Genomic DNA, 11,925 nt, shown 5'->3' on the forward strand with positions numbered 1-11,925 from the left:
AAAATGGTGGAGCATTGATCAAACTTTTATAGCCTCTGGTGCCTCCACCTTATCATAAAAAGCCTAAACATTCACATGCTTTCTCTCACACAGCGCCTAAGCTACGACCTTGGCTCCCTGTTTATCTGCTCCTGCTGAGATGGGGCAGAAAACTCCAGTATGTTCTGTTCTCTTCTAATCAGACAAATAAGGCGATGACTTTCTGCAAACAGTATTTCTTATAACTCAGCAGTATAATGCATCATAAAACAATATCATTCATTCACAATAAGTCAACAGTTTAATATAATGCACATCAGTTTAACTAATGCAATAGTTATCAGCTTCTTCTAATTCAGGAGAATAATGCAAACTAAAACTACATAATAATTCACAATCTTTAATTAGGGGTATAGCATGGCATAAAATAATATTATAATCTAACATGATATATGACAATTTTTTAGGATGAAATATCTTCTATATTCATGTCATGCTTTATACACCTTCATTGTAATATAAATTAATCAAATCAAGTCAGAGAGTATTAATATATGTAGTAGATGTCAAGCAGGACCACAGCAGCAGCCACGATCCATTGGAACCTGCTGGATGAGAGAGCACAGAAACTCCAGGGAAGAAGTTTAGTTAGTAACATGCATGAACTGCATTACTGAGAGGGGGAGAGTTTTCAGTAAAAGGAGACGTGACTGCATCTTCAACCAATACTGAGCCTGCATAACCCTGAAAGAGACAGACAGAGAGGGGGGGGGGGGGGGGGACACTAACCCCCAGCAGTCTGGTCCTATTACAGCATAACTAAGGGCTGAGCTGAACCAGCCCTAACTATAAGCTCTATAAAGAAGTAAAGTCTTATGCCTACTCTTAAAAGTGTTGACCATGTCCACCTCCAAAACTCATAATGGACTTTGGAGGTGGACAGCTATCAAGCTCCTCACAGAAGAGCAGCTCGATAGCTAAAAGCTCCCAATTTACTTTAGTCCAAATACATGAATTCAAATTGAGTTGATAACTATTTATCAACAATATGAATGTCTGTTCCCGTCCAACAAAGTTGTTACTACATACCATGTTGAGCAGGGCTTCCACTTGACTTTAACTTCTTCTTTTTCCTGAAAAACATGATATAAACAAACAATTAATTAAGAAAGACATGCAAGTTGCATACAAAAAGGAGCTTATAAACATTTGTGTACTATTGAATGGCTCAATATATTATACAATTAGTTTACAAAACCATAAGAACCACTACAATGCTTGTACTGCCAGCATCGAGTGCATGTCAGCAAAGCAACACTGCTTACATTGTGGCTCACAAGCAAAACTAACTGAAGCAGATGTTACTGAATGGGAAGGAGCACCTCCACATCAATCACTCCTTCTGAGCATGATGTCAGGAGGACTTTAAAGAACGTAAACATCAGGAAGGCAGCACGACCAGGTCGTATCAGGTGGTCTGTTCTTATTTAACCCTTGTATGGTGTTCAGGTCTGTGAGACCCGTTTTCAGTTTTTCTCAAAAGAAAAATTAAACAATTAATTATTTTTTCAACCTGAAATTCATTGGCTTTGGCTTATTTTCTGTGAAGAACATAAATCCGAACTAATTTTCAATGACCTCATACTGTACCTCCCCCCACGCATTTACATTACATACAAGGTGTTCGGGTCCACTGGACCCAGGTCTAATAAAAGTGTTGAAAGTGTAGGTCCTGTGTTCCCACACTCTGTCTTCCTCCTTTCTGGTGCTGCTGATAGTGTTTTCCTCCCCTCCTGCTCGCGCACAAAGTTGCAACATTGTTGAAAATTCAACTATCAACACCGTCTGCTCTGACATTCCCACACATTTTACCCTCTCTCTTGAGGATCCAAATTTTATTTTCTCATACCCCTGTCCCACCTGCAAATTAGGGGCATAATACTATAAATAAGACTTTGCCAGTGTGGTTCTTTATCACAACTGATCAAGATGGCAAAATATTATCTGCTGCGAGGGCCATCCAATTGATTTTGGAAGAGAGAGAGGCTTCGGATGATGATGTTGACAAAGAGGTTTCAGAATATTTCACATTTCTGAAAATTCAGAGTCTGACAGTGACTTTGAAGAAGAGGATGAGGTTGAGCATCATTTAGTAACAAAACGAAGACGAGTACCCCATCTGCAGCCAGCTCCAGGACCAGAACAAGCCCACCAGACAGCAAGTGAAGAAATATGGATGTCAATAACTGGTGAAATTGAATGGTCTTCTTGCCCAAGAAATGAGCCACCCTACAGAGCTGTTACTGTGATAAGCCAGGGCCAACACGGCTGACAGTTACTCATGTGCAGGACATCAAGTCTTCATTTGAGCTTTTCATCCCAGATTCCATCCAGAAAATTATTCTGGATTGCAGTAATCTAGAAGGATGGTGTGTTTTTGGAGAGAGGTGGAAGGAGATGGACCAAATTCATCTAAGAACCCCAAAGGCCTACTTTGGGGTTCTTATCCTTGCAGGAGTTTTCAGGTCCAAAGGGGAATCCACAGAATCCCTGTGGGATGCAGAAACCGGCAAGAACCTTTCCGTGCATTAATGTCTCTGGAAAACTTCCACAAAATTTCCAGGATTATCCGTTTTGATGACCGAGACGACAGACCAGCTCAACGGCAGTGAGACAAGCTAGATGCCATCAGGACAGTGTGGGATAAGTGTGTGCACCACCTCCCCCTGTTTTACATCCCTGGGCCTAATGTCCCCATTGATGAGCAGCTGATCCCATTTAGTTGTGAAACATATTGCTTCACGTGTAAATGTGTTGTGTCTTTCCACTCACTCCACTCGATTACAACTGATTTATTTTTTTATAACATTTTATAAAAAAAAAACAAAAAAAAAACAAAAACGAGAAGCACATTCATTCATAAATGTGATCTAACAAAGGTAAAGGGAAAAAATAACCATGTTTGCTGTTCATATGGCTTGTAATTGGGATGAAGTAAACATCTGTTGAGTAATTTAACATAAAATTGTTTGATAGTGTTAATTTGGAAAGCCAAAACTCTAGCGGGTCCACCAGACCCGTGAACACTGGCTGAGTAACAAAAATATGAACACCACACAAGGGTTAATGTCCTATTTGGAGTGAAATCCTGACTCAGTGGCTGAATTAGTGAAGATTCATCAAATACAAAAGCTTATGGATATTCAGTCAGGCACAGTTCAAATCCGGGAAGTCCAAAGACGCAAACAAATCTGCACAACAGCAGGCTAAATTACTTACATTTACAACTCTCCTGTCTACTATCTCTTCATATTTGAAAATCTTCTGTGTACGGTGTTTTCGGCATTCTGAAAAATAACAAATGAAATATTTACATGAGTTCTGTAAAACTGGAAAAAATGCAAAAATTAAGAAAAAGAAATCTTAACAAACTTAACGAACCTGTCATGTGTTTCGTACATTTACAATACCATAACGTCTAACCTTTCCTTGTCCTTTTTTTGTTTGGGACATCCGAGGTGTACACCGTAGAAATTGAGGGAGATGCAGGATGTGGAGATGGAGAGGAGGATGCAGGAGAAAGCAGAGATGAAGAGGAGGATGCAGGAGGAAGCAGAGATGAAGAGAAGGATGCAGGAGGAAGCAGAGACAGAGAGGAATATGCAGGAGGAAGCAGAGATGAAGAGGAGGATGCAGGAGGAAGCAGAGACGGAGAGGAGGATGCAGGAGGAAGCAGAGATGAAGAGGAGGATGCAGGAGGAAGCAGAGACAGAGAGGAATATGCAGGAGGAAGCAGAGATGAAGAGGAGGATGCAGGAGGAAGCAGAGACGGAGAGGAGGATGCAGGAGGAAGCAGAGATGAAGAGGAGGATGCAGTGACAGAGAGGAATATGCAGGAGGAAGCAGAGATGGAGAGGAGGATGCAGGAGGAAGCAGAGATGGAGAAGAGGATGCAGGAGGAAGCAGAGACGGAGAGGAGGATGCAGGAGGAAGCAGAGATGAAGAGGAGGATGCAGGAGGAAGCAGAGATGGAGAGGAGGATGCAGGAGGCTGACAGAGGGAAGATGTTGGTACAGGCTCTAAATGAAGAATAAATTCCTGGTTTAGAGCCTCTGGGTCTGGGACTGGTCCAGCATCGACACTGTCAGCAGAGGATGGTCCAGCTGCTGGTGTAGAACTTTTAGCAGGAGGTGAAGCTTGTAATTCTGAAAAATTTTAAATATTAAACATTCATTAAAATGGGTTGAAAAAATGTACAGTACACATAAACACATAATAAGTAGTGATTTGCATGTTTTCAGTTAAGTTTTTACTAAAGATACAACTGGTAAATATTGGCATCAAATATGTCATCTCACACACTCACTGACCCAAATCATTCAGTACAAGTGCCCTCTAGGGTAGTGCTTTTCTACATTGTACATTAATAAATTAATGAGTGTGACTATAAATCCAGATAGATAATGACTTTTTCCTCTGATGACACTACTTTCCTGACTTTGTAGTGAATAACATTTGACACTTCAAGCTAGTACTGTGACTTAGGAGTTTTGTACAATGGTGATGCTAACTACCTCAGGGAGGTAATCAGGTAACCTCTTAAGAAGTATATAAGTTATTTAAGAATCTTGGTGTTCATATTGGTAACATTATAACATTTGTTATACTAGAAAGTCTCGAAGAGAATTATCAGGTCTGGTTTTTGTGAAGATTTTTAAAATTACATTTGTATATACATGAGTGTGAAAGACCATACTATACACACACACATACAAAATTGTTCAGGTGGGTAACACCAGAGGTTCAGTATGGCTAGCTTTGGTGATGTGACCGACACATGGGGAGGTAATAAGGCATATATAACACTATTTTCATGTTAGCAACAGGACATGTAGGGCAGCTGTCACCTCACAGCAAGAAGGTTACTGGTCTGAACCTTGGCTGAATAATAGAATAGAACAGAATAGAGCAGAGTAGAATAGAATTGATTGATTGATTGATTGATTGATTGATTGATTGAATCTTTATTTTGAACATGTTGAAAAAGTATAAAAAAAATAGAATTAAAAGAGACAAATGAACAAAGCAAACAAAAGGAAAACGAGCAACCACAACTCCAAATAACGTTCATGTTCAAAAAGGAGCAGGAAGAAGCATAAACTTATTTAATCCCACCCCTTTTCCACTATCTAGTATCAATAGACTACAGTAATACCTCCTTGCAATTACATTATATGTTATGTGTAATTTTTTTTTTTTTTTTAATATATACACATATATGTTTCTATCTATCCATACATACGTATATACACACATACGCACATATACACATTTTCAATAACCCCATTAACACCTCAAGGATACACAACCTACAATTATATATATATATATATACCCATACCAACATACCCGTGCATGCGCACACACATGAAAATATTAGACAAGAACACCCTAACAAATCTCTACCTTTTCCCTGTACCCTGTAAAAACCATATCCTTAAACCGCTTTTTAAACTGCGCCATGCTTGGACATTGCTTCATATCTTTACTTAGTCTGTTCCACAGCTTCACTCCACACACAGAGATGCAAAAACTTTTTAATGTTGTACGGATACGAGGATGTTTTAAATTTAATTCCCCCCTCAAATTGTATCCCCGTTCCCTTTTAGAAAACATTTTTAGAATATTGTCAGGAAGCAGGTTATTTATTGCTTTATATATAATTTGTGCTGTGAGAAAATGAACCAGATCTGTGAATTTTAGAATTTTTGATTTTAAGAATAGTGGATTTGTATGATCTCTGTAACCAGTTTTATGGATTATCCTTATGGCCCTTTTTTGTAATATAAAGATTGATGATAGCGAACATTTGTAAGTATTGCCCCAAACCTCTGCACAGTAATTCAAATACGGTGCAATCAGGGAACAATAGAGAATGTGGAGTGATTTGTGGTCCAGAATGTGTTTTACTTTACTCAAGATTGAGACACTTCTTGAAATTTTGTTATGTATATGATTTATATGAGACTTCCAGTTTAATTTATCATCTATAATCACACCAAGAAACTTATGTTCAAGTACTCTTTCAATTTCCACACCATCTACATGAATCTGCACTTGTGCATTTCTAAGGGAATTCCCAAATAAGATAATTTTAGTTTTACTTAGAACTAGCGATAGTTTGTTCCTGTTAAACCATTTTTTAATTTTGCACATTTCTGAAGTAATTGTATCCAGCAGCTCCTTTAGATTCCCCCCAGAACAAAAAATATTTGTGTCATCTGCAAATAATACTAATTTTAATATATCAGATGCCTTACAAATATCATTTATATAAATAATAAATAATTTTGGACCCAGTACAGAGCCTTGTGGAACACCACAAGCAATGTCCAAGCATGATGAGGAATGGACACCCAGCTTCACAAATTGTTTCCGGTCACTTAAATAATTTTTCACCCATTGCAGTACAACCCCCCTAATCCCATATCGTTCCAGTTTATTAATTAATATGTCATGATTGATTGTGTCGAATGCTTTCTTGAGATCCAGAAATACTCCAGCTGCATATTGTTTCTGATCTATAGCATTCGTAATCTCCTCAATTGATTCGATAATGCCAGAGATGTTGATCTTTTTGATCTGAATCCATATTGACTGTCAGAGAGTAATTTATATTTATCTAAGAATTTGTCTAATCGTTTATTAAACAGGTTTTCTAGGATTTTGGAGAATTGTGGTAGTAAAGAAACAGGCCTGTAATTTGTGAAGTGGCGTCTATCCCCGGTTTTATACAGCGGCACAACTTTAGCTATTTCATTTTGTTTGGCACTTTTCCCATCTGAAATGATAAGTTGCAAATATATGTTAGAGGTCCTACAATTCCTTCAATGACCTTCTTGACGATTTTCATGTCAATATCATTACAATCAGTAGATGTTTTATATTTACACATGTGTACAATGTCAATTATTTCTTTTTCCTCCACTGATGTGAGGAACATTGAGTTAGGGTTCCTATCAATCAGGTTTTCACTACAGTCTACTGATGGCAGTGACTCAGGAATTTGTTCTGCCAGTTTTGGTCCAATATTTACAAAATAATGATTAAAGCTGTTGACCTTATCAGCAGTGTTTTCCATAATATTGCCATTATCGATAAAGTATTGTGTATAACTTTGTTGTCCAGAATTATTTTTAATGATACCGTTTAAAACATCCCATATTCCTTTCATATTATGTTTATTGTTGTTCAATATTTTACTATAATACTCCTTTCTACATACACGTATAATATTGGTCAACTTATTTTTTTATTTTTTATATTTATTTTCAGCATCTTTTGTTCTTTGTTTTAGGTATTCCCTATAGAGTGTATTTTTCTTTTTACATGCATTTTGTAAACCCTTAGTGATCCATGGTCTATCTGAATATTTGTGCTTTCTGTTGTATTTTATTGTTGGACAGTTTTTATCGTACAACTCCATGAATATTCTTAAAAATATGCCATATGCAATATCAATATCAGCTTCTTTGTACACATTGTCCCAGTCCTGATTTAATAGATCGTTCTTAAATGCAATCATAGTTTCTTCTGTCCTTACACGTCTGTATCTCAGTTGTTCTTCATGCTGATTTTTCTTATAATTAGTGTCATAAACTGCAAAAACTGGTAGGTGATCACTGATGTCATTAATTAATATTCCGCTCACAATGTTGTTTTCCATATTGTTAGTGAAAATATTGTCAAGTAAGGTGGCACAATGTGGTGTAATTCTGCTAGGCCTGGTTATTTTAGGATGTAAACTCAAACTGTACATAGTGTTTAGGAATTCGTCGGCCATTTTATGCTTTTTTGGATTCAACAGGTCAATATTAAAATCACCACAGATAAACATAACTTTTTGATTTGTTTTAGAGAATATTTCCTCTATGAAGTCATTAAATACTTGAATACTAGAGCCAGGTGTTCTATATATACAGCTAATTATTAAATTTTTTTCTTTTTACTTATAAATTTCAATTGTTATACATTCTAGTAAATTATCAATTACAGTTGTCATACTTTCTACCACCTTGTAGTTTAGGTTTTTATCCACATACACAGCTACTCCCCCTCCACTCTTGTTCCTTCTATTTACAAAATTTACTTCATATCCCTCCAGTCCAAAGTCCATTCCTTTCTCCGCATTGATCCATGTTTCAGAAATGGCAATAATTCCAAATGGATTTGTCAACTCATTTAGATATTCCTTTATATTGTTGAAGTTGGCATACAGACTTCTGCTATTAAAATGGATTATTGATAATTTATTTTCCGTGTTGATGGTGTGCTTAAACTGTTCATCAGTGAAGTAGCAGCAGTTACAGCTGATGTTGTAGAAGAAATTATTTTCCGGGTCTATATCCTTTTCTAAGTCTAGAACATTATGGTCTGTGAATCGAAATGTTCTCAGTTCCAGATTATCATAAAGAGAATTCCAATGAGTCATGTTGATATTGTTGCCGGATGCAGATGAAGTTCTTTTGGACTGTGCCATGTGTTGTGTTGTGTGTCACGTCACATGTGTATTCATACCTCCAGAGTAAGTTGACCTCAGTATTTGTCCAGCTCTTCCATATTTCTGATGACCAACACTTTGGCTTGTTCCGGTGTTCCATTGAGTTTAATAAATACTTTGCAGTTGGTGGTCCATGTATTTTGAATTTTTCCCTGTTTCTTCAAGTAACGTGCTTTCCTGGCAATGTCCGCATTTCTTTTTATCAGATGTTCGTTCATGAAGACATCGGATCCTTTCAGTTTCTTTCCTTGTTTTAACAGTGCTGTTTTCTGTTTTCTGTTTGCAAATCTCACAATGATGGCTGGTTTGTCACTGTCATTTTTTCGGGGTAGAGGGTGGCAAGCCTCAATGTTGTTATAATCCACTTCCACACCTTTGGACCGTAGAAAGGTAACCACTTGATGCTCCGTGGAGTTGACATCTTCCTCTCCTGGCCCTCCTACATTGTCAGTGACGACCGCCCGGGCGTATGACCGGGGTTTGATGCGAAGCCCCGTGATGATAACATCGTTCATCCGGGTGTACTGCTCCAAATCCGCCACTCTGTTCTCCAGGTACGCCAGCCGCCGATCCTTCTCGGCGTTCTGGATGCGGAGAGCCTTAACTTCCTCGACCAGGTCCAGGATGGCTTTCTGCTGCAGTTTGACAGTAGAAATCTCCTCTGTCATAAACTCCAGCGACTTCTTAATATCGTCTCCTTCCTCGGCTGACAGAACTTTTTTCGGGCCCATGCTGAGAGACGCTCTTGTAGCTTTGCCGTGACGACCGGCTAGCTAGTTGATGCTAGCTAGGTGAGGAGGCAGGTGAAGGTGAGTCAATCTCACCTGCAGCAGCCAGGTGAGATTGACTAGCTGGTGACTGTTAACTATCCTCATCCTCACCATCTTGTTTGTCTCTATGTACCCCGTGGTGATCTGCCTTCTTATCTAGGGTGTACCATGAGTATCACCCAAAGACAGCTAGGATAGGCTACCTGATAAGGAGACCTGGTTACAGATAATGGACAAAGCATATCTTACTTCTCAGAAGGTGTTCATAAAGCTTCCTCATCTTCATGAGGATGTCACGTGCAGCACCTTCCGCTGGTTCGATCTGAGTGATCACGTCCCCTACTATACGGCCCTTACGGTCAAACTGTCCAAGAAACAGAATTGGTTGGTAGCCCAGGGCATGTAGCTTTGAAACCTGCAAGAACAACAAAGAAAAACATGCAGCCAGTCTTTCATGTAAGCAAATTGATGTATAACAAACCTTTAAGTTTCACATCTTTGTTGTTTTATTGTTGTAGATAGTTAAAAAGTATTTATGGTGACCAAACCTGTAAATGTATGATATAATCCATCTTGAAATGTTTTGTCTCTCAGTTAATAGTCGATTAAATTAAAAATCAGAAGTAGCTTAAATAAAAATAGTTTTTAACAAGTTTTTTCTAGTTGGATGTCTTTAGTGTGATGATGTTATTCTGATGTGAATAACTTTTTTATTTATGCTCTTTTATAAATTAATATTTTATGTGTATATACATGTCTTGTTAGTTTCTTACTTCATGATATACAAGAAAACATTGACAACTGTGATTAATAAAGAATTGTCTACCAGACCAACCACTTATTAGATCAGAACTTTTAAACTTACTGACAACTGGGCTGAATTAACCACCCTGCTCGCATTTCTGTTTTTTTTAACAGAGGCAGCCCAGTTACTGTTTTTAGACTGTTCTTGTTTTTTTTTTTCAATCCCTCCTTTAGGTTCAGGCTGCCCAGGCATCCACTGCATGTCTTCCTGTTGCAGGTGTTTGGGGCCTGACAGGAAGGGCATGGTTTGGTTTTTGGCTTTGTCATTTCTGCAAATGAAAATGGAACATGTAGGGATTATTTCAGGTCTGTTTTGGTGAAACGATTACAAAAATAATTTATGACCAAAGAAATAACTTATATTACGAGGCAGTATTACACCATATTTAGAAAAAAAATCAATTACGAGATTAAAGTCGTTAATATTGAGTTAATTACGTGAATTGGGTTAAAAAAACCTGAATTGATTTCAGAAAAGACACATTGCTAAAATAGAGCAGTACTAACATTAGCTGGGTGGCCAAGCAAGTGTCTTACACATGAGAATACATCACCAAAAAAAATTAAATAAACTTTTGCAGAAGTAGTTCTCTTGGTACACAGACTGCTCTGTGAAAACATTTCAAGTTTAATATCAGTTTAATATCACTGAAATTAATATTTCAGTGAACATGCAAATTACCCACAGTTTATCACAACTTACTTAGCTAGGATCTGCCTCGTGTCCAGTCGAAAACTTCGCTGCAGGACCGTGAGTTGAAAGATACATTTACTACGACTCCCAAGATGCATTGCAGTAAAAACCATCCAATCGCCTTGCTTAAGATCTGTTGACGTGTCGCTAAAGGCGCGTTGTAGATAAATATTGCAATTTGTAAAAAATAAAATACTAAAATTTGCAATTTTTAATTACATAATTAAACACTGGGCCAGTTTAATTTCGTATTATCGCTGGTTATTATTTTAGAGTAAATAAAGGAATAACGGGTAGCACCAAGCTGTTGTTATCTTCATTTCCATAGCGACGGCGGTTGAGGATTATGGGTAGTGTGCAGTTACGGGATTAGTGCGTCTGCGTAAATTGGTCTGATTGGTTGGAGCCGAGCGCATCCAAAACTAACAGGAGTGGTGAATGAATCTATAAATGTGTTTTACGTGTGAAATGAAAATAATAAACCTAACAAAGGATTATGTACGTTAAATCTGCGCACTTTCAGATCGTGAATCAGTTTGGAAAACACTGTGTGATGGCCACAACATGAAGCGATTTTATTGTTGAATTATCAGTGATACTTTCACGTGTTTTTGTTGAGAAATGTTAACGATGTCATTAAAAGAAAGCATTAAATTAGGGAGAAAAACCCGTTCGCGGAGAGGGTCCCCGGTTCTCCAGTTAAATTGTGCTTCACGGCGTCATGTTTCGCCGTGACGGGGTTATTATTGGAGTAAATGGATGGCTGGAGCCTCTGCTCGAAGCGTCTCTGATCACCGCGAGCGGGTTCATATTGGAATGAATTGACAACCCACAGCGTCACATAAAAACGTGGAAGGGTACCTTAGGCATCAGCATGAGAAGTTAAGGGACGTGACAAATCGTCATTATTTTACGCGTCGGGAGTGAGAACGGGTTGAGAGTACCCCCTCTGTATGCTTGCAGAGACCCCTACAGTAGGGAAACACGCAAAACAGTGTCCAAACCTTTGTGTTTTAGCTTTATTTATGTCCCAACTCTTTAGCTAACTTAATAACTTTAGCTAAAGTGAATAGTTAGTCTAATTCATTAGTGCAGCATTACTGGATCACCTCTGTTTG

General features: G+C 38.1%; 1 protein-coding gene and 1 long non-coding RNA gene across 2 annotated transcripts; both read right to left on the reverse strand.

Moving 5' to 3' along the window:
* Positions 1-715: 715 nt before the first annotated feature.
* On the reverse strand, positions 716-3,665 carry LOC146554611 (uncharacterized). Its single transcript, XR_014889648.1, has 3 exons — positions 3,463-3,665; positions 3,259-3,326; positions 716-1,112 (listed from the first exon to the last, which is right to left on the reverse strand). It is a non-coding gene; the product is annotated as an uncharacterized LOC146554611 (long non-coding RNA).
* Positions 3,666-8,441: 4,776 nt separating this feature from the next.
* LOC146554612 (uncharacterized) lies at positions 8,442-9,292 on the reverse strand. Its single transcript, XM_085254886.1, has one exon. The coding sequence runs from the start codon at positions 9,268-9,270 to the stop codon at positions 8,575-8,577; it is 696 nt and encodes a 231-aa protein (XP_085111012.1). The 5' UTR covers positions 9,271-9,292; the 3' UTR covers positions 8,442-8,574.
* Between the last annotated feature and the right edge of the window lie 2,633 nt (positions 9,293-11,925).

This window comes from Mchenga conophoros, linkage group LG18 (genome assembly GCF_057382185.1).
Source record: "Mchenga conophoros isolate Kocher_MC1m ecotype Shallow Benthic linkage group LG18, M_conophoros_male_GT1.1, whole genome shotgun sequence".
Lineage (NCBI taxonomy): Eukaryota > Metazoa > Chordata > Actinopteri > Cichliformes > Cichlidae > Mchenga > Mchenga conophoros.

Excerpts from the sequence above, each read along its gene's own strand:
- LOC146554612 (XM_085254886.1), bottom strand. The coding sequence starts at position 9,270 with ATGGGCCCGAAAAAAGTTCTGTCAGCCGAGGAAGGAGACGATATTAAG.